The following is a 23,513-nucleotide window of genomic DNA, read 5'->3' on the forward strand; positions in this document are numbered from 1 at the left end:
TTATTTTAAAAGGCTTCAGAATGCATTTCAAAAATTTCTTTCAGTTGTTCTGTACGTTTCTCATCGTCAGCAAATCCCAGCTTCTGGTACAGGCCACGGTTAAATCTAACCTCGACTACTGGAATGCCCCCCTAGTGGGTTTTTGATCAGCCCAAAAGGACTCATGTCACCCCATCACTCAGTGACCTCCGCTGGCTCCCCGTGGCCTCCAGAATGCATTAAAAGTAATAAATGATTAAAAAAAAATTGTAAGGGAAATAACTTTATTCTTCAATCTATCAATCAAATCTGTTGACTTCTAAACAGTGTGTTTATGATCAAATTGTTTACTAGAGCGAGTGCAACATTCTTCATAGATCTAGTTTCTTAATTCTGCTTAAAAGTGCACCAGATTACTTTGCCCAGTACAATATAGATTTTCTCTCTCTCGCTGGACACTTATCAAAGATCTGAAGTTGGAATTTGATTGCACTGCAGCACATTCCTCTCCTACGCCAGCAGGGGGAGCTTCACCTGCTCCGTCCTCTGCACCAAACAGCACGTTTTCCTTTAAGCCCTCCAGTAAACGTGAAGTGTTCAATGCACATGAGACCGTCAGCAGGTGGAGACCAGTCTAGATCCTCATCTCAGTCTTACCTCAGTCAGACTGGATTTCTGCCTGTCGGGAGGTGGGGGGTTGATTTTAACATGACCTACTGTTTTTCTGTGAACGTTTGTGTGAAAATGGATCAAGTCAAACATGTTTTTTTAATTTCTGATCTATTTGGGAACCAATAAGATGACAGAAAGGAGAGCAAGGCCCTGTAAAATAAGGTGACCAGATCTCTGAAGTGAGAACCGGGGACATTTTTGGTTCGGTGGTCAGTTTGTCATTAAAACATATGTTATTATATCTGAAAATATAACTCCTCTGAATGAAATCAATCATCTTTTTGATGCAGAAACTTACTTCCTGTCAACAAACAGAGGCTGCAATCACTTTCTCACTAGTGGAATACTGCATTACATGGGTTGTATTGACCATTTAAAGGCATTTCAACACGTAAAAAGCAGGCTTTATTTGCACGTTATGTCTGTTTGATCCAGATAAAGCAGCTGCAGACGTAAAGAGACTGGGCGATACAGCTTTAACATGCTGTGCGGACTCGAGCGGGCGGCACTTTTCAGCACGACACTTGTCTGCACGACACTTGTCTGCTCTGTTGTCCAGTCTTTCTGGACACGTAAAATCTGATTTCAGGTCTGTCAACGCCTTATACAGTCTATGATTAACACAATTAAAAACGGGGACATTTCCGGGGACAGGCCACCAAAACCAGGGACTGTTAAAATCAAGGGCTGGTTGAAGATACTCAACCTGGGTGACTGAGAACCTTCATATCTATTAAAAACCTTTTAAAGGTTTCTAAGCAGATTTACAGACCCCCCCGATGGACATCAGAGATTGACATCTTTGGGAATGATGTCAATGGGTTCAGATCTGATGTAATCTAACACTCATTACTGGTAAGATAGCAGCAGTGTGGAAGGCAGCTCAGATCGAGCCACTGCACAAAAGGTGGATCTACTGACAACATGAACTATTACTGTCACAACACCCGCCGTGAAAGATCATTGAAACTGCAGTACAGTAGAGTCTGAGGTGTTACCCTGTGGGCGCTGCTGGGCGTTGGTCCAATGGCACCTCTGGCTGGAAGCAGAGGACTGCTCTGCTGTTGAGCCTCCGCCGCTGCTTTGGCTTTAGCCTGCTGCTGAGCCAGCAGCTTCGCCTGAGCGATCAGCGTAGCCTTGTTGCGTGTGCCCGGCGGCCGGCCTCGGCCTCGCTTCACCACCACGGTGCCGTTTGAGTTCACAATCTGCTCAGAGAGAGAGAGAGAGAGAGGAAGATCAGCGGCCATTCCTGCTGTCTTGAAGCCTATGCTGGTTTTTCTTAATGGAGGGTGGATGTTTTTGTCTTGGTTTTTTGTTTCTTCCTTGTGTTATTATATTCTGCACATTCAATTTATTGTTTTGTATATTTGAATGTAAAGCAAACATTCCCTTGGCTTGCTTTCATATATCTGGAGCCTGCTAAATGGTGCTAAACGTTTCCTCTTGATGTCTTTTCATTTAACTGCCACAGATTAACCGCCAAAGATTTCATACAAATTATTACGGCTGTATATAACAATTATTTTTATTGTCGATTAATCCGTCAATTAAGTTGTTTGGTGTACAAAATGTAAGAAAATTGTGTTTTAATGTTAAATAACATCCTCAAATATATAGTTTTGTCCACAACTGTCATAGAAAATCTGAAAATATTTGCATTTATAAAGCCAGAATCAGAGAAATTTTCTTATAAAATTACTGGTTAATCCATTATCAAAATAGTTGGCAATTAATTAATCCGTGCAGTTCTATCAAACATCACACATATTCAGTAGTTAGGGATTGAATCGGCATGAAATATTTATATAAGTTTATCCAGATGTAGCAATTAAACCAGATTTATTTATTTATTCAATTGGTGATTTTGTACACTAAAATAAACACTAAATGGGTATTCAACATTTTGGGTGGTTTAATAAGATAATCAGCTATTTCTATTTCCAGAGTCGCAGCAAAATATGCTTTTAAAAGTTATTTATCATTATTTCAAAACTTTGTCCTAACTCGGCCATCGCTACTTTTAGCTACCTTAGGATCTTTTGTGAATACGACACCTGAACTGTTGACATGTTGGCCAGGATGTCAGCAGGTTTTTATCAAAGGTTTTTTTCCCAATTATATTTGGAGTCATTTAAAAGTTCAATGTGAGATTTTGGGTCATACACTCAAAGGTTTAGGTCAGTGTTTCTTTAAGACCTGAAATGAAGACCTGATTTCTGAATGAAAAAAACAATTGCAAGAACAGGAGATAAATAAATTCATAAGAAATTAAATGTTTTGTTTCTAATCATTCCATACAGACACTGTACATTCACAGTCGGGTCAGACACTTACAGTATGAGGAGGAGGAGGAGGAGGAGAGGGATCTGTAATCTTCTTCTCCTTGGCTTTAGGTCCTGGTTTCCTGCCTCTCTGAAGTGGTTTCCTTCCCCTTATCCCTCTTGGTTTTGGAGGCATGGGGGATTCTGGGATTTTGAATTCTACTCCTCCTGCCCTGAGGTGCTCTTCATAAGGAAGCATCAGCCTGAAACACACACCAACGCACAGGATACGCATTGCGTTACATCTACGGAGGTCACGCTGCCAGAAATTTAGTGGTCGATTCCAAAACCAGGGAACTCCACGATTCGATACCCAAATTGATACCGTGGTAAAAAAACAAACAATAAATCACATACACTCCTTTAACAAAAAAACATTTACACGTTACAAAGAAGATACAATAAGATATTCCTTTATTAACAACTCACATCTGTGAAAGTTGTGACAGGATGTCCAGGTCAGATCAGAGGTGGTTGAACATTATAAATGAGAAAACTATTGAAGTTACGACCTTCCAATGTCCATAATTAATTAATAATTAATACATTGTCATAACTTTTGTTTGTTTTTTTGTTTTGTTTTTTAAACAAACTCATCGGTGTGAAATGTTTAAGGCTGGCCACTATCTATATTGTTAGTTAATGACATTTGAAATCGTACTGCACTTTTACTGTGCTTCAGACCAAAAGCAAAGATTAAATCTTTAATCTTGTTGCAATTTAATTGCAATAAATGGATCAAAATGATGCCGAAGTTACTACAACACGATTTGTTAAACATATGAATTCATGCTTTGTCAGGTCAGACAGCAGGACAACAACTTTTGAAATGTTTGTTTTCTAAATGGAGTTTGGATCGATAAGGCTATGCTAACTTCTTCGCAGTAAAGTACAACGATAGCTTGATTCAAGTAACGGACACACATTATCTAAACTCACCGTGTAGTTCAACTTCCTCACTTTCTTTTCTCCAAGCAATGTCCAGTTCTGTCAGTTTTTTATATAAATATGAAGTAGTAGCATCACAGAGCTCTGGGTGCTCACTGACGCTAACAGTGGAAGTCCGAAAAACATTCGGTAGGAGTGAAGATTAATCAATGTTTTAATACAAAAAATTAAAGTAAAAATTTAATTTAATAAACGCAGTTAACTCTGAGTTTGTCAAGTTTGTGCTGCAAACTGAATATTTGGTGATTTTGAGTCTAAATTAGCTCTCAGTTTTCTCTGTCTGACCTCTCATAGTGTCTCCTGGTGCAGGTGGCAGCGCTCGTGCTGCCGGGGCATCCTCCCAGCTCGTTATAAACCACTTTCCACAGACGGTCCAATGTCACCTGTGACACACACACACACACACACACCAAGACAGATGTCAGCAGCTGGAGCGGCGAGATGGAAGACAGCAGGGAGGAGATAAAGAGGTTGTGGGTTTAGCTAGCTGGATATTCAGCTGCATCAGGAGCTTTTTTGCGTTTTTCATAAAATCAATGTGCTCGTCAACTTCACTTTTCGTCAACTGACCAATCACAGCCTGGATGGGGCGGGACATAAAAAAAAAATGAATGAAAACATGAAACTGCTTGTTTGCCCAACTGGAATTAATACCATACTGGTGGTGAGCTATTAGAATACTATTACATAAAATGACAATGCATATAATAAAATTAAATCATTAATATATTAACATACTGACAGTATACTATTAGATTAAACTTTTTATCTAAATTTTTTTATAATTATATAAATGCTATTACACTCATTTAAACTAGTTTCTCCTCCACGTTGTTTGAAAAAGCCGCTGCAGTGGAAACGTGTGCCAGTATGTGCTCCTTCTAGCCTTCTCCTGAGAGCAACACGTTCCCCTTGTTCTGTTTTACAGCCGTTTTCCTAAAGTTATTCTAACACTGTTCAGTAGTCCTGTTTACATCAGGCGTGGGTTGTGTGGGTGCTGCTGGTGTATCGCGAATCCGTCCCTGGTTCAAAAACTACACAAGCACCAGTTACAGTGAAGTTTTTTGTGACTGATCAGTGCACAAATTTTTAAGACATCTGTTTCAATATTTTAAAAAAGCTTGGACACATTTTTAAGGCCAATGCCAAGTGTACAGATACAAAAAGGTCTTCACTTCCATAGTCCTCTAATGATTTCACACCAGGGTTGAACACAAGGAGAAGGAGCACACACACGTAGCATAAATATGTATATAATGAATAGTTTGTTGAACTGTTACTTGATAGTTTTTCACTGTGCTCCTCAATTTTCTTCATTTAGGAGCACACACGCTCCTTGGGAAAAAGGTTAGCGTAGAGTCCTGCACCTGCTTGTACTCCAGTCTGTTTGCTGAATTTGTAAAAATGATGTAAACAGTCTTATGGACCGTTCAGACACACGGATTCAAAGCTGGGAAAACATGTTGTTTGGAATTAATTCGAGCTTTACTTTTTCAAAAGCCCTAGCACTGAGTAGAGTGGTGCAAGAGTGTGTGTGTGTGTGTGGGGTTCAAACAATTACATACATTATACAGTTTTTCATTAGGGCTGTAACACTATGTAGTATAATACAGTATTGTTCAGTACAAGGCTCAGTTCTGTACAGCGGGTGAAACAGGCCTTTTGTTGCGAACGGTCCGGCGCTGAGCTGAAACTGTTTATGTCCTGCCTGATTTCATTTATTGTAAAGCTGCTTTTGTTGTGTGTTTATTTACTGTAAACTGCTGCAAAATGGCTGGTTGTTTCAGGCTCCTCTGTTTCAGAGACAAATATTCATTTTGCAGTTGAATGTTGCACTTCATTAAAAAAAAAAAAAAAAAAAAAGCACGTTATTGGATAGTAAAGACTTTTCTGAACTGAAATTATCAAGTCAGGAATTTCATGAATCGCCATCTTTGATTGTGACAACTGTATCTTCGATTCTGCAAAGGTATAGTTTGAGATTTTGTTTTTGGCGGGCCAGGGTTATACTAGAAAAGCAATGTGTGTATAGTTGTAATGAAGGGCCACACTGGAAGGGTGGGTGAAAAGCCGACCGCCATTAGCCGCTTTCACACTGCCTTATTTTCCCAGAGTATTGCGCCATTATGCCGGCTCGCTGCACTGCATGAAAGGAACAGAGCCGGAGAGAGAGAGAGGGGTCAGATTTGACCCGCCTCTGAGTCGGGAACGTTGGTACTAACAGAGATGGAATGATGTCTGTGTTAAAAACCACAGCTGGCATGCAGTGTATTGCACGCAAGGGTCTTTTTCCGGCTTAGGGTTAGGGTTAAAGAGACAGGGGCTTAAAGAGACAGGAGCATCTACAGCTTGTTTCAGACAGAGGCTGAAATGAAGGCCTACATGAAGGGACAGTTTAAGTTTTTAACCAAGTGAAGTCTGTGCGTGCGAGTGAACAAATGCAGATAAGACGTACGCTATCCCCCCCGCGTGAAAACATGCCTCAAAGTCTGTGACCCCGTGAGTGTGAGGATCGGGATTCAGTCCACCTACCAGCACCTCTAAAGCTCAACAATAAACATGTTTTATGCCAATAAAAAATTTAATCTTCTCAGGCAAGTTGCTTGAGAAGATCTAAAATAAATGTTTATTTCCTAAAATGTCAAAGTACTTTTTTTTTTTTTAATAAAAGGTTAAATGAGCTAAACAATCTGATGTAACTCACCTTTTTGTAGCCTCCGAGCCGCTTGACCACGGAGTACATGAGGAAGAGGTCGACTGAGGAAAGAGAGAATGAAACATGTTCAGACCAGCAGCAGTGCAGCAGGTGGAAATGGAAGCGACATGCAAAAAGCAGATATAAGTGCAAATCAGGTTGTAATTGTAAAATATGCTTAGCATGTTTATCTCTCGACAGTTTGACTAAAGATATAAAAACTACACAGTACTTCAGGTGCATGATGTTACTTCTCTCCTTCTACAGATGAAAATGAACTCTCATGTGTTTTTATATTTTTAGTTCAGCTGCTGCTTTAATTAGACGCACCGGATCAGATGTAAATGATCAGGTGAGCAGAGAACAGGTTTGAATTACTAGAAATATTATTTCATTATTATCATTGTTATAATAAATTTACAGGTGCATCGCAAAAGCTTTTATATATCGTGGAAAAGTTATAGTGAGCACCAGAGTGAGAGATTAAATTTTCAGGAAACCTTTGCAGGTGTTTTGAGTTTATTAGCTGATCACAGCTCTTCTCTGTGTTATAAATGTTTTGAGATACTGGATTTGTGCTTTCCATGAGCTGTAAGTTGCAACCATTAAGATTAAAACAACAACAACAACCTGATCTGTAATGAATCTAGAATATATTAAAGTTTTTGGATTAAATTACGGAAGAAAATTAACTTTAAGTTTCTGTTTCACTAGCCCCCACAATACATACACCATTTAATGTTCATTAGTAGTAGTACTCTATAATTTATAATAAATCATATTTGAAAAATGTTTTCTGTAGTTTTATACATTTGACTCTTATTTATCAAAACTTTAAAAATATATTTTGTTGTACTTTTGTTCAAAGTACTATTTCTAACAATACAAGTTTATTTTTAAGCTGCATAATGTCATGATATCTTGGTGAGATCTCAACATAACAAATGTTAGACATAATCTTTGTTTATGTGAAGCGTTTCTTAAAATAAGGGGGGAAAGAATGTCGGCCGATAGATCGGCTATCAGATTTCATATCGGTCGGGCTCTAGGCAGCAGAGATTTAGATGTAAAGTCCAAACACACACAAACCTGTCGAGGAGGAGTTTAGAGCTGCAGTTTCTATTACGTCACCTATCATACAACGAATATCTTCTAGATTTTACCGTTTTGTTAATTTGTTATCTTGTGATATATATTTTGCTGTTTGAGGTTGTAGGTCTGTAACTGGTTGTTGTTGCTGCTGCTGCCCCTCTTGAAAAACATTTATCATCTCAATGGTAAAAAGAAACGTCTTCTGACAAGGACGATTTAGCCAGAAGCAGCGCGCATGATGGGGAGGGACTGAACCTGTGATCCCTTCATTGCTCAAAATGTCAAGAGCACTGCGTTTGATTCACCTTTTAAAAGAAAGAAAGAAAAACAAAAGAATGGAAAGACTCACTCTTCTTGAAGCCGAGGTTGGGGACTTTGTGGATAGGCAAGCCTTGACGGTCCATGAAGGCAAAGAGCTGATCCAGGAACAGCTGTTCTTCGGGGTGGGGGAGCCAGCTGCCCTCACAGCCAACCTCCACGCTGCCCATCACATTCTCCTGAGAGGGAAAAGGGTGTTTCAACAGAAACGCACATGATTCACATTGAATACAACTGTAACTTGGATGAAAAGAAACTAATATAAAACAGTTATTACACAATTTTTCCTAAATATATCAGGCAAACGTCCATGTTTTGGCCATATTTACTGTTTATATGTTCACTTTTATTGGGAGTTTCCTTCAAAACACTATTTCTGTCCATACAGCCACGTTCCCAATAACACAATGTCCGAAAGCACTTTACAGGCGCACACCTTGAGAACAGAACATCCTGCTGAACATCCTTCTCTTCGTCTTGAATCAGACGAATCGTTTGGCATATCGGATGTCTCCGATATGTCTCCTTTCAGTCCCGTTTTGTTTCAAACGAAACTTAACAGCTCAGATTGCACAATGGCGGCCCGCAGCGGTCTTTACACACAGTTTTTTTTGGACTCAAAACAGCGAAAATGGCAAAAGTAAGCCAGCGATTGTAACCGTAAATATATATATGTGCGTTTGTTGTTGTTATTATCCGGCTAATAACTCTGTGGGTTTAGTGATTTGAGTGATACGAGTTACAAAGCTGATCATAACTGGAGCCGAGCTTTAAGAGTGGTCGGACTGCTGTGTAGGATGAGATGAGAGATAACTGGATGGCAATAACAGCAGCCATGTACAGTGATCACACAGCAATTTAAGTTGTGATATAAGTTCATTTAGATGCTTGGTGTTTGATGTGGATAAAAGTGGTTTGACGTTCTTGCTGAGCCTCCTAGCTTCACGGAGGTGTGTAGCATGGATAGGGTGACAAAATATTTAGGATATAATAGGATCAGACATGGATTTCTCATTTGCATTTTGGGTTGCAGATGGGTGGAAAAGGATGAATTGTCTCCCCATTAAGAAAGACGCTGCACACATTTATGCACAAGGTACAGCAGCATAACTCCACTGATGATGTAAATTTCCTGACACTGACAAGATTGAAAACCGTTAAAGAAAACACATATAAAATTGTATTTACGTATTAACCATGATGATAAAGATACAGAAACACAGAAATGCATGGCAGAAATAGCATATTGCATATATCACAAATCATGTTTTCAGGGGAGCTACTGCCTTATTAAGAGGAGCTGAGCTCGTATTTTGCACCCTGCCTCCAATCTCAACCATCAACCAAGTTCCAGCAACAGGAAATAACGTTACTGTTTCACTCAGATTTTAATTTCGCATGCAAATGCATTGTAACGAGACTCCAAGCGAGCTGAGGCGATCCCAAAAAAGCGGTGCGTTTACAGCTGCTAACGGTTAGCTCAGTGTAGGTGTTTGTTTTGAGTTGGGGATTCCTTCGGCCAAATTACCACAGAGGTCGTTCTCCTCTCCGAAACAAACTGACCTGATCATTAAAACATTAAAAAACACTGAATAAAGCAGTTCCATCCCAAAAGATTAGCGTCTCTTCAGCATTATTGACAGGGTAAGAGCTGTTGGCTGGTAATGTTTTAATGTCAGTCGGCGCTTATGTAAAAACAGCTAGAACGCAACAGAGCGTATTGGAAACGGCCATCTATTTCCAGGAAAAACGCCTAAAACAACATATCCAAAAATAATCAGGAATAACTCAAAAACCATTTGGCCTAGATGCATAATTCTGGTCTCCACTGAAAGGTCAGAATATTATTATTTTACTATTACAGACTATATAGAGATGCAATAAAGAAAACATCCTCGCCTGGTGAAAAAACAACTATATTTTAATGCAATAATCCATCAAAACCATCATAAGATAGATTATAATGCAACTGAATATATTTTAATACACCTGGAATGCAATTGTAACTGTAAATTTGATGAAAATACACTAAATTACGACAGTTATACAATATTTTGTAAATATACCAGGCGAATGTTCATATTTTGGCATATTTACTGTTTAAATGTTGACTTTTATTGAGAGTTATCTTTAAAACAGTATTTCAGTCCATACAACCAAGATCCAAATAACACAACATTGAAATATTGATAAAAACAGTGAATAATGATCAACATTCCTGTGACCAAAAGCTCTCCCATGCTTTACAGGCCTGGAACATCTCGCAGTGTTGGGGGAGGGGGCAACACTCGATACCAGCAATGGGAAAGTGCCAAAAGAGTAATTTCTAGTTTAAGGACAAACCTTCATCCTTTCGATCCAGGAATCTGATTGGCTGGAGGTCGGAGAGTCTTTGCCGTCTCGGGCTTTCCTCTTGCGAGGTCGTCCTCGAAGACTGAGAGATGGACATCCTGCAGGAAAAACAAAACAATATACATTAAGATTCAAAGAAGTGCCAGAGATAACAGGAACATTTGAGTGTATTCTTTTCATGACACTTTCTACTTCTACTCCACCACATCTCAGAGGGAACTTTTTACTTCACTACATTTATCCGAAGATGTTAACATACTGAACATATGAAGAGCTTATAAAATATGTGTATCTGTTATAAATTAAAACTACCCAACAGTTTATACAGGTACAGCTGAAGTGATCAGTAGACAGAACAGAAATTAAAAATTGGCCAACTATTTTGATCGTTTGTAATTTTTATGCTTCTTTCCTGCTTTTCCCTTTAATAATTCTAATTTATTTTTAATAACGTGGAAGTTTTGGGGTAATTGTGAGGGCATTTTTCACTATTTTCAACAGTAAAATCCTGCTTTTACATTAATACATAAGTAATTCTAACTAATCATGTAATATATGATGTATTAACAGTCACAGGAAAGTTTTTATTCTGTATTTACTCTACTAATAATACTTTCAATACAATATTCTGATTATACATACTTTTACTGTAGGACTACAGGAGAATTACAGTGAGGTATTTTACTTAAGTAAAGGATGTAAATACGTAATCCGTAAAACTCTTGATGTTGTTTTATGGACCGCTTTCACCGAAACACTCACTGAACTGCCAGGAGAAGCTGGAGTTGTTCTCCAGCGTTGGGTGGTTGAAGGTGTCCCTGCAGTACATGAACCTGGTGTTGGGCAGCGCCTTGACGCCCCCAAGGGCCAGCAAATGGGGGTCCTGCAGTCCCGGACTCCTCGCTGCGTCCTGGATGCGTCTCTGCAGGGAGCGGAAGCGGCAGTACTGCGGATAGCTGAGCACTTTGACACCCTGACGCTCCATCGGGTCATCTGAGAGGAAAAGATACGAGACGTGTGTGAGCCAGTTGCAATGATATGAGCAGCTGATCCCAGAGCTGTGCAGAAGAAAAGATTGAGTCCCTAAAGCTGAGGGTAGGATTATAAAACGGGTCAGACGCTGCAGATGCCCACATCTACTGTAGAAAGCAGAGAAACTGGGAAACATTAAGGTGGATTATTGTTGCATTGTTGCAAGCGGGAGCTTGGCATAAACCCGCACGTTCGGGTCTGAAAAGTAAAGCCAATGCAGAAGTGCCTTAAACCTGCATTCTTTCTAACGGCCAGCAGGGGGCGACTCCACTGGTTGCAAAAAGAAGTGTGATTGTATAGAAGTCTATGAGAAAATGTTTCTACTCAGCTGATTTATTCCCTCAGTAAACACTTTCCTGATGAGTTTATGGCCTCAGTCGCTAGTTTCAAGTCTTCTTCAACACAACATGATGTTCATTTAGTAAATTATGGTCCCATTTAGAGGAACAGAGACCAGAAAGCAGGGGAGGCTTTAGAGCCCTAATTGTATAATTGACATGTCACTACCACGGTGTCAATCAAGCTAGAGGCGTTGTTGGAAAGCTTATTAGTGTCATCAGTTAATATTTCCATTAAGTACATTTTGCTAAAAGCCTGTGTTTCGCCTGCAAAAATTAGCATCCCAGTTAATATCAAAGTTAACGTGAATTACAGATTGTTAAGCAAGCCAGCTAGCGCCACCCCTCTCGTCCAAATATGGTCACGTCTGGTTGCAAAAAAATAAAAATAAAATAAAATGAGACGGTGACGGGCAAAATGGCTTCGAAACGGTAGCCCATAAACCAGCGGTAGCTGTGACCACGTCCACTTCTTTTGTACAGTCTGTGATCATCGTCTTCAGGTGGTGCAGGTGAGAGCATGCAACGTGACTGAGGATGATCCAGCAATACCAGGACGGATTTATTAATTACAAATACATTTGACAACATTTCACTTTTTAAACTTCAGCTGCAGAAAAACAGACTTTCAATTTATTCTGATCTGCTCTTAATTTGCTGTTTATGCAAACACAACACTTCCTCTATGTTTACATGTTGATGCTTGTTGATATTCATTATAATCTACATTTCCACAGCACTGATTCCATTAATACAACAACAGAGTCATGGCAAACTCAAACACCACTTGTTAATCTCTGGACTTTGCTTTATGTCTTTACATCCTGACACTTCCTGCAAAGATGTTTGACGTTAAAAGCCTTTCAGACGCTCAACAGGGACACAATCGCTGCTTTTTCTGGTAGGCTTAAATCGTGAAACACCTGCAGGAAGTGTTTAACTTATGGAAGCCTAACACTTAAGTATTTCTACGCTTAATTCAACAGCTGTTAAAGGACCATATTGATGAACCTGTACCACACAAATCTGAAGTTTTCAACTCGTCTACTTGCAAGCTTCTAAAATCACCTTGGGGTCTCCAACAAATGTGTTTCAGTGTTTCTTACTCTCAGTTTTGGGCGTGTTGTTTCCGTTTCCCTCGCTGCTCTGCAGAGGCTTGTGGAGGCCGTTGGTCCCGCAGTGTGGCGGCTTCAGGCTATTGCTCCAACCTGCCGGCCCCGCACACGACCATCGCACCAGGTCCTCCACCCGCACCACCATCTTCCTGGACACCGCCAGAACTTCATCCTGAAACACATAAAGAGGATCACTCCATAGTTAGCCTTCAGTTTATTTAGAGCACACGGTGAGATTTGATTTGATTATTTGTTTAGGAAGTGGGGAAAAAAAGTTTGTCAAACTCTCATTAAAAAGTGACATTAAGGGATTTACTGGACCAAAAAAAACAAAACAAACAAACAAAAAAAACAAGAACATTTACAAATGGAATATCTGAACGAGGGTATGTTGAAAATGTTAAGTAGTAACATTAATTTCTTAAGCATATCATGAGTCATCTGTGTTTTCCCTAGGATGGAGTTGAGTGTGATATTCTGAAGATTTTCCTTGTTTTCTGTTTATGCTAAAGCAACATTTCCTGAATGCTGACGTTATTACCACTAGTAATGTACCCCTCACTTACAAAACCCTGCTTTTGCCCCACTAACTTTTGTAATTTCAGGTTGATTTTTGGATTAAAATGTCTCTAAATGTAGTCAATTTACTATCCAGCAAAAAACGGAAAACACAGCTAGCACTAAGCTTATTGGCAAACTTTTTTTTGCCCAGGGTTTTGCATCTCACACTCAGTGGTGTAAAGAAAGTACAAATACTTACTGTATAATTACTGTACTTAAATTTTTCCCTGACTTTTTTCACCTCCTTGTCTCATCTTAACATACAGTCCCAAATGGTTCTGTGTCGGTCCGATGGTCTGAAGGAGATACCACCACATCAGCAGAGTAGGGCCGCAACTAACAATTACTTTCATTATTGACTAATCCGCTGATTATTTTCACAATTAATCCACTAATCGTTTAGTCTTTTAAAATAACAGTAAACAGTCAAATAAGGCTGATATCTGAAAGTACAAATGGGAACTCAGAAGCAAAAACTAAAACTCAGAGATTAAGATTTACAAAAAGTAGTGAAGCGAAGCAGCCAACTGACCCTTCGCTAAGCCACGCCCCCCTTAGTTACTGCTGCTAAGTCCGACAAACTGTCAGCGCTGCCACTGTCTATTATTGCAGTCCCCGGAGAAATATTGTCAAATTAGTTGGAAAAACCGATCTCAGAAAGAAGCAGACAGTTTTGCAGTTGCATTATATATTTGAAGGTTGTATTCAGGCTGACTCAAACTGACGTGAAGAAAAAGATGATAGAAGTAATGATAATAATGATAGTATTGACAGAAGCTAAAGGCTGCCGATCACACAGTACAAGAGAACCACCGATTCCCCGACAATTGAGACAAAAGACAACGATATTAAGGATGAACACTGTTCCTGTACAGCTGGTCGGCCTCTGTTCATTATTACAATCATTTAAAAGGAAGTTAACTAACATCACATTAGCAACGATCCCACAGCCAACATTTCTGGATTTATTTCGGGTTTTGGAAAAAGAATAAATCTTACTTTTCCTTTCAGCCTCTCTGGGTAGCTGCTGTAACTATTACAAGATGCCGCAGGAACAGCGTTTGACCATCTCTTAGAAAAATACAGCCAAAAAATTTTTTAAAAATAGCTAGAAAATGATTCGTCGCATCCATGAAAGTGTCAGACTTCAGTTAGACCGAGTCCTATACTGAGCTGTGATTGGCCAGCTGTATTCAGGGCGTGGCTTAGCAAAGGGTCAATTATCTGGCAGGATCTTTTATCTGGTCAAAGAAGCTTAAATGTACAGATAAAGACGAGCTTTGAGTTTCAAAATTTAATTAATATTCACTTCAATTAATATTTAAAGTATTAAAAGCAGCAGAAAACACTTTCTGTAGTCCTGAACTACCTTGTCTGTCGTCCTTGTAAATATCCCGGTTTTTTAAATACAGCCCTGTGTTCCTTTAAGCTTCCTTGAACACAGTTAACATGTGTAAAAAAAACACTGTTTTCCCAGTTTCCTCCCATTCCAGTTTGTCAGCTCCGCCTCCTCTGGGCTGCAGCCAGGTGTGAGCTAATTAACACTGCAAAGGGCCGAGGAGTTTGTACACAAAGCGGTTCTGTCTTGAATAAACATCTTTAAAGCTGACAGACTGTCACTTAAGTGTGCTCTTAAAGTCTTGATTTTGCTGACTAAAGCCCCCCCTTCACTTGGCACAATGGTGATCAAACCAGAGTCCCTTTCATACATGGGATAAGTAACCGTGCTGGCGTCTGTTAAAGCGATGGCCTTTTGTCATTCAGACAGAAGTGTCTTATCTTAATGTCCCTTAGGGCTTCATTCAGACATGACAGCACACAGAAAGAGAATGAGAAGAGATGCTCGTGCGATATTTGGCACATGGTGCGTGAAAGGGAAGGAAAAAGTAATATGAAGGAAGAAAAGCATTCTCAGTTCTCTCACAGGCTGCATAAGTGATTTATCTGAACCTTTTCTTGCAGTTGAACTCTTAAATTAATGACCATTGTGACGCTTGTTTCTCTCGTCACATGCTCAAATAGCCTAAATTGTCTCAATTTAGTGACGTGACATAAGATGTCACAGTTTATCAAACTGATTTTTGTTTCTTTGACCATACAAGACAAGTAATTTATTCGTTAAGGCACCCTCAATCAGGCAACCAAGAGGTGCGTTAAATTTTGGTCTGTGGATTTAACGTGCTGCGCATGAATCTTGAGTTCCTTCAGTTCAAATTTGAGTCATGCTGAGGTCAAGCAGCAACCTCTGGTTCTGAAAAGTTAAGTTAAATGGCAGCTGCCATAAACCTGCATTCTGTCTAAACGCCCAGCAGGGGGCGACTCCTCTTGTTGCAACAAATACCAAACACACACGTCTGATTGCAGTGGAGTCAACAGCAAAATGTTTCTACTTCTCAGCTGATTTATTCCCTCAGTAAACACTTTTCTAATGAGTTTATGAGTCTCAGTCGCTAGTTTTAAGATTTCTTCAACACAGCATGATGTTCATTTAGTAAATTATGGTCCCATTTAGAGGAACAGAGACCAAGAAGCAGGCGATGCTTTAGGGTGGGGCTACCTTGTGATTGACAAGTGCCTACCACAACCCTTTCACTGTGTGTTTTCACGTTCATGAATTTTAACATTTTGGTCGCCTAAAAATGTCTTGTCCATCTGTTGGTTGTACTAAAAAAAAAAAAAAAAAGACATTGGAAGGAGTCAGCTGTTGATTTTTGCCTGGTAAGTACATTTTGTTTTAAGCTTCTTTTTTGCTAGCCCAAATTAGCATCCCCATTAATATCACACGAGGTAAATTACAGATGCACCTTGTTGACCAAGCTAGCTAACTAGCTCCACTCTCTCCTCTGTACATAAAATCGAGGCTTCAAGATTGTGGTCCACGACCCAACAGGTGACGTCACAGTGGCTACATCCACTTCTTTTAAGCAGTCTATGGCTGAAGTGTAACAGGTCCAAACAGGTGCGTTTACATACAAAGTCAATGCAAAGACACTGAAAGCTGCGATTTCCTGTCGGGCAGTGAGTTGAAAATCTATCAGCGTTGAGATCCTGACGTCACCGACGGCTTCAGAGCATGTGTAGAGAGGACCAAGCAGAGCGGAGAAGTTAAACGCCACTGGCCGACGAGGAGCTTCTAAGCTGCGGGGAAAAGCAGAAGACCGAGCCGGGAGCAGCGCTGCAGCTTTTGGACAAATAAACACCTGTAGTCTGTTTGGATTCTGCTCTGGCAACTATACTGTTTACCCGCGGGAGGAGTTAACTGCTTTTATTAAATTAGCTTTTTACTTTAGTTTTTGGGATTAAAATGTTCTCCACTGGAGCTTCTCAGCAGCTTGCGTGCACATCTGGCTCCACTGCTGTTGTTAGATGGCACTCAGTTCTGCTGGACTTCGACGAAAAAACCCCGACAAAACTGGACATTGCTTGGAGAAAAGAAAGCGAAGAAGTTGAACTACCTGGTGAGCTCAGAAAATGTGTGTCTGTAACTTTATTCCGGCTGTCGTCGTACTTTACTGTGAACAGGTTAGCATAGCCCCGATCGAGCTGAACTCCATTCAGAAAACAAACATTTTAAAAGTTGTTGTCCTGCCGTCTTGCTGACAGACCTGACAAAGCATGAATTCATATGTTTAACAAATCTGCATCATGTTGTCGTTATTTCGGCATCAGTTAAATCCATTTATTTCAAATCAAAATCACAGCAAAATGTTTGCTTACTGGGTTCCTATAGCTGTAGTAATCGCTAGATGTGTTTATTCGTGTTATCGCGTTGTGTGTGTGAACACTTGGCAGTTGTCCAGCAATAAAACCCCCGCGAGGAGAGCGTTGTGAGGATTAAATGCACAGAAAGGCTATATCCTCACTTGCGTTCTAGCTGCGTATCACCATTGATCTCTGTCCAGAAATTTTCCATCCACTACTCGATACGAACGTCATGGTGGAATTGAAAGTAACACAGGAGTAACAAAAAGGTGCCTGACGAATCAGGGAAGTCTATGCCATGACTCAACCAGACCCAGTCAGGAAGCCAAACATGACCGTCTGCGTCATCAGTTCCCAAGTCCTCCGTTTTCGCCTGTCCTCTCTAATTCGCTACCTTTGAGTTTTAAATACTAAAACGGGGACCGCTGCATTTTAAAATTCTTCAATTTAGGTGTTTGGATTCGCCATTTTAGTCTGGACGGCAGACGTAAACGCAGCAAAAGCACGATTTTAAAGAGCGGATGAAGCTCACTAATTAACACACCATGTCTCGTTTGCCTTACAAAAATCAAACCGTATCGGAAAAGCTGGTGTTTCAAAACACACATTATATTACAGATCATAGGATTCTTGTTCCTCTCCCAAGGATATTAAAACTGATTGATCCTACAGGTCTTTAAAAAAAAAAAAAAGATGGCTTTCAGATGACACAAATGAGACAAAGTATTTAGAAATAAACTCTTTATATTAAAAGGAAACTGGGCAAAATAAAACTACTTTCAGAGGGCTCATTTTTCCACCAGGAAAAATTAAACCTCTATATAGAGACTTGAAAAGTGGAATATCCAAGTTCAAAATGTGGAAAATTTGGTTTCAGACAAGTCATAGGATTTACATTTGGGTAATACATTAGTCTCATTTCCAAAGGGGGATTTTCATGTGAGGGCTGAGCTGCAGCCTGCACGTGAACTGTGTTAATCAAAAACACATACACATCTGAGCCTTATTTTCTTACTCTGGTCATGTGAAAATCACTGATTGTTCTTGTACTCAAAAGTAACTTAACCGATTCTCCTACCTAAAGAGAAGGGATTATTAATTAAAGCAGAGTATTTAATGACATCAGAGAGTAGATGTAAACTGTTTGTTCGTCAGTGCTCATTATTAAAAGCACAAGTTATTTCAGCATGAGGGGGAAAGGCGATAGAAGGTCAGGTTAAGATAATTTTGATCAACAAGAAGAGACTTTGACTGAAGGTTAAGCGGTTCTTGGCTGAAGATATTTGTGAGGCAGTGTTCCTGTCACAAGTTATTAATAGATGTTCTTAAAGCAGATTATATTAGGGAGACGTTCACTTCCATTACCAGACGACAGGACTTACAGAAGACATGTTATGTACTGTTATTTTATGCTTCACATTATGTAGAGTGAACATTTACTGAAAGTACTGTACGTAAGTACACTTTTGTTGTACTTCTAGCTTACTTAAACATTTGCATGTGATGCTACCTTACACTTCAGATTCAGATTAATAATACAAAATACCACCAACAAAGTAGGGCTGAACGATTAATCGTTTCAGAATATAAGACCGTTTTGCCGGTCTGATTTTGCCAACTTGTTCAGATTGTGCTTATTTGTTCAGTTGTCCTTTATGTTTGTACTACACACTTATATTGTTTCTTTTTGTCCGTTTTAACTGTGTTTATTGTTGATGTACCATCGGGAGTCTGCAAAAAGGTGTTTTATTTTGAAGATCAACCGGATTCTCTGTGCCGTTCTGTGTCTGACTTCCTGCCTGGTTCATCTGCTCTGTGCTGCTTGACGCGGCTTCCGTCAAAAGTAAGACTGGCAGTGAATCTTAAACTTTAGCAAAACAAAAAATAATAAATTAAAAAAGTCAATCAAACCGTAATATTTGGTAGAAAAATCACAATTAGATTAAATCGTTCAGCCCTACAACAAATCCATTCTGATGCGTTATTGTTAGGTTCATTCACATGCTAAACTAAGAGGTGTTTCAGTTATTTAGGCTACCCTCATTGTTAGAAATGGGATGAACAAAATATCAGGAACACCTTCCAGTATAATACAATGCAGTTCAACAGCACCACAAAACTACAACCTCCAAAAATGACCACATAAACCTCTCTAAAACGCTTTCAACAAAAACCGAATATGGACTTAATAAAGTGGCAACTAGGTGTCATGTGTAACTTTCAATTGTGATTAAAATGTGATATAGTCTAGTTCTTATTATTATAGTACACAATTATCATTAACTACATTCAATATTTATTTTGCCTCCAGTATGTCATATCCTGTGGTGGATATATGTAGTTTCTTGTGTTTGTTTGTTTTTTGGTGGTGTAAATGGAAAATGGTAACAAATGCCACATGTAATTTAAATTAAACAAAAAAATACCTCAATATAGTATTATTAAATAATAAACAACAAAAAAAAAACCCCAAAAAAACAGAAATAGCCCCGTGACCTTTGACCTACCTCTCCGTGCTCCCTGGTCCGGCCCTTTGGCGTGTCCTCTGGCAGGAAGTAGAGTCTGGCGCTGGCCAGCAGGTGTTGCCGTGTCTGGTCCTCCCACAGTAAGGTCAACTGCAAATGTAGAAGAAGAATACAACGTTGTTTAAAAACACAGATGCCTTGAAGACCTTTGGCCGTCTTGCTGCATCACACATAACTCAGCCATTAAGCATAACTTACCAAACCTCAAATCATTTCTTATCTAAATGAATATTTGTAACCTTGAAGAAGATGTTGGAGACAGTGCTGCTGTGTTTCTGTGTGTGAGAGTGCTCTGTATTATGAATTAAAGCCAGACTGAGAGTCTACATCCATGCTAACAGCTCTGTGAGGCTGAGCTAAACGTTAGCGTGCTAATGTAAAGTGTTTTTTTTGCCCTCCCTATCACACAAAATTGTCAGATGACAATTGACAAAAACAAAAGATTGACAGATGAAATGGTTTACTCATACTCGCACCGTTTAATTTCAGTGTTTTTAATATTGTTTTCACTTAAATGCTTCAGTTTTAAATAAATTTGACTTTTTCCCCCATTAATAACATGAGCAACAATTAATATCCTATTGTAAATCACTCCTGTTTGGCTGCCAGACCGAAGTCAGGAAGCACAGCGGAGATTTGTTTCTCTCCAGGGCCGAAGTCGACACCAACTTTGGGGCATTCCAGTTGGCAAGCAACACACAGGAGCTCCGCTTTAGTCTTGAGAAGCTGCAGTCTTTATTCACCGGCCACTGTGTTTTATCATTGTTGACAAAATACCAGAAAATATCTTGATATCACTTTCTCAATATTACACACCTCTAGTTACATAACACTGAAATTGTTGTTCTGTCGGGAGATGCAGTGACTTGAACCAAACGGTGAGTGATAAAAGTATAAATAAAACGTATTTTGTTAAGCTAAGAGTAGAGGAAAAGTCTTCCAGGCTAATTCATTCAGCGCAAAATGCAGTGGGGTTATGGTAATAATGGTGACGAGCAAGTTATACCAGTTATAATAATCCCCGTCATGTTGGCTGGCGCTGAACATGCCACAGCCTGGCTGAGTCTGAGTTTGGACTTTAAGGGAGGGGCGGGAGCGCCTCGATGCAAAGGAAGGAGGGTGAGCTGCATTTATAACACAAGACAAAAGGTAAGCGAAACAATCTTTTTATCTTGGTCATCTTGTTTTCATTATGGTTGGAAGCCAAAATCATAATTGAAAATGAGATTCGATTAATCGTCCGGCCCTGCAGGTCGATGAGTTGGGAGTTACAGATAACATTATCTGAACTGAAGTGGACCAGATTGTGCAGATTTGTAGGTCAGACGTGATTCTTGGAGACGTTTCAACATTGCTGCTGCATCTTCTTTGTATGGTTTTATTTATTCATCCAGAAGGAGTTTGACTGAGCACACAGGCTAAAAAAAAAAACCTGCCTCTCACCTTCAGTCACACTTGGCCACCATCCATTTTCCAGTGTGCAAATATTAAAATCTGCTCTTTATGTGGAGCAGAGAAATAAAAACATACAAAAGGATTTCAATTTGTAAAGTAACCTTTCACTGCTACATGCTGTTAGCAATTATAATAATGTTGCCTGTAAAAAAAACCAAACAAAAAAACAAAACACCAGCCTCTTTGCACAAAATAGGCTGACTTTATCAGCAGGGGTTCTTCATGTACAGAAGCCCTATTTTTTTTTAAATACTCTGTTTTCCTGTGATGACGGGAATGATGGGTGAATGTTCATAAAGAACTTTGTTGAAGAGGATTATGAAAAAGATAAATAAGAGGATAAAACATACAATTCTTAGGCAATGAGTCCTGTGCTCTACCAACTGAGCTAAAAAGCACCTTGATGATGGCTGAATGTACTGCGGGTTTCTGCAAGTTAAATTTAGACTTCAAGACCTTTTAAAGACCATTATCAATGCAATTTAAGACCTATTTCACATCCATACTGTGGAAACATCAACACAAACCAAAAAAAAAAAAAAAAAAAAAAAAGATTTCTTCTCTTATACTGGCTCTTCATGTAGGCCTTCATTTCAGCCTCTGGCCCTTAAAAGCTGCCAACTATAAATAGCTGTAAAAACAATAATGTATGAAAGTGACAACGGAGGACAATGTGAAAAGGTGGCAGAGAATAACCAGCTGAACCTGAAGCTCCCCTCGGCTTTAACAGAGCTTTATCGTGAGTGTTTGATCAGCTGTCCAGCACACAACTGTAACTTTTTGGTTCACTTTCACTGATAAACTTGGGTGTCTGTTCAGTTAAGTATCTTTGACTTATTTAATACCCTATTTCTTTGGGTTTTCTTTTTAAAACTTTCCCTGTATGCGACAAAAATCCTCTGTACAGCCCTGCATCATACATCATGGGCCTCCACGCGCTGCTGACTTCACGTCACTGTTCAAGCTAATGTTCTACATATTAAATACGCACAGCTAGGTTTTTTTTTTTTTTTTAATTTTTTTTTTTAGAAAGGTTAAAAATACGGGAGATTTACACCAAAAACGGGAGGGTTAACATGTATGATAATGTTTTCTAGGTTTCTGCAGATGCCATTTAAAAATCAGGGTTGGAGTTTGAAAGACACTGGTGTTTTCCAGGGAGGGAGGACCTACTCAAAGATGCTATCAGGATATATTACAGGAAGTGTAGTATTCAGTGTATTCAGTATAAGTTTTTCAGTATGTTGCAGTAGCAACAGTATCCACAGTTTCCTAACTCACAACCTAGCTGATGTTAATTTAGGGCTTAACACAATAATAATTATAACAATATAATCTTCCTCAAAAACAATATAAAAAATGTTGAATAAATCTTTGATTTAATTAATGAACAAATTAGAACTGACTTCTTTTATTAATATATTTATTTGTTGAGGGAAAGGGACCGAATAAAGATTTGATCAATAGTTTTGAATGTTCAATCTCAGATTTGTGAAGTGATCCACTGTAAAAAAAAGTGGTTTTAAAGAAAAGTTTAAAACCACAATTAACCATCTTCTACTTTCACTCAGGAGCAAAAATCAGCCTTTAAACCTGAAAGAAATAATGATTTGACATTTATTGTGATAATTATCAATATCGAATGCCCAGCCCTAAGTTACTAACATTACATGCTGTGTTGCTGGCTCTTCAGCTGCTAAATGCTCCACTTTATTCACCAGCTATTTGCTGTTTGGTCGTGTACAGAACATTCTTAGCGCTTTTTTTTAGCTGAAAACAGCTGCCTGCTGCACCTGAAAACTACACTGATGAGAAAAGTTTACTTGAACCAAAGTTTGTGGGTCAGAAATCAAAAACAAACAAACACATTAGACCTTGTCATGTGAGCCATTGTTATCATAAGCTAGCTACTTTAATCTAACGGAGCGCCAGATGAAAAGCCATGTGAGCAGGTATCTCACCTCTGCGATGCACACGGGATCTTGCGGTCCACAGCGGATGAAGTAAAACTCCCCGAGCTTCCACACCTGGGCGGGCCCATCGGGTTGAGTTCTGCTGCTCACCGACTTGTAGAAGGCATAGCTGCCTCGCTGGCAGGAGGGAGCACCCAACCACTGACAGAAAGACAAGAGAGCACAGGAACATGATGACGAGGAGTTGATGATCCCTGTGTGGATCCCAAGGCAGCCATACCGTGATCACTGTTAAGAGTTTGGCTTTTAATAAGCTCTGCAGAATTTGGAGACAGAAATAACATCTATGGTTGAGAGAAGTTTCAGAGAGATAGCACACCTCAATGTAGCTGGTTGTCATAGCGACGCCACACACAACTGCCGCAACGTAATATTCAATGAGATACACACACACACCAGCGACCCTCACAGCTTTCTCTTGATTTAAGTTAAAAC

General features: G+C 39.4%; 1 protein-coding gene across 1 annotated transcript in view; it reads right to left on the minus strand.

Moving 5' to 3' along the window:
• Positions 1-23,513, minus strand: part of zgc:77151 (uncharacterized protein LOC337153 homolog) — a 48,195-nt gene that overhangs the window by 7,824 nt on the left and 16,858 nt on the right. The window contains exons 2-11 of the mRNA XM_038707636.1: positions 23,067-23,219; positions 19,633-19,740; positions 12,854-13,034; positions 11,140-11,370; positions 10,369-10,475; positions 8,057-8,204; positions 6,625-6,677; positions 4,206-4,303; positions 2,986-3,175; positions 1,650-1,856 (exon numbers count right to left, since the gene is read on the minus strand). Of these exons, the coding sequence (XP_038563564.1) occupies positions 1,650-1,856; positions 2,986-3,175; positions 4,206-4,303; positions 6,625-6,677; positions 8,057-8,204; positions 10,369-10,475; positions 11,140-11,370; positions 12,854-13,034; positions 19,633-19,740; positions 23,067-23,219 (1,476 nt within the window). The remainder of the gene's footprint in view (positions 1-1,649; positions 1,857-2,985; positions 3,176-4,205; positions 4,304-6,624; positions 6,678-8,056; positions 8,205-10,368; positions 10,476-11,139; positions 11,371-12,853; positions 13,035-19,632; positions 19,741-23,066; positions 23,220-23,513) is intronic.

This window comes from Micropterus salmoides, unplaced genomic scaffold (genome assembly GCF_014851395.1).
Source record: "Micropterus salmoides isolate LMB-PRFRI ecotype aquatic unplaced genomic scaffold, ASM1485139v1 Ms_hic_scaffold_9, whole genome shotgun sequence".
Lineage (NCBI taxonomy): Eukaryota > Metazoa > Chordata > Actinopteri > Centrarchiformes > Centrarchidae > Micropterus > Micropterus salmoides.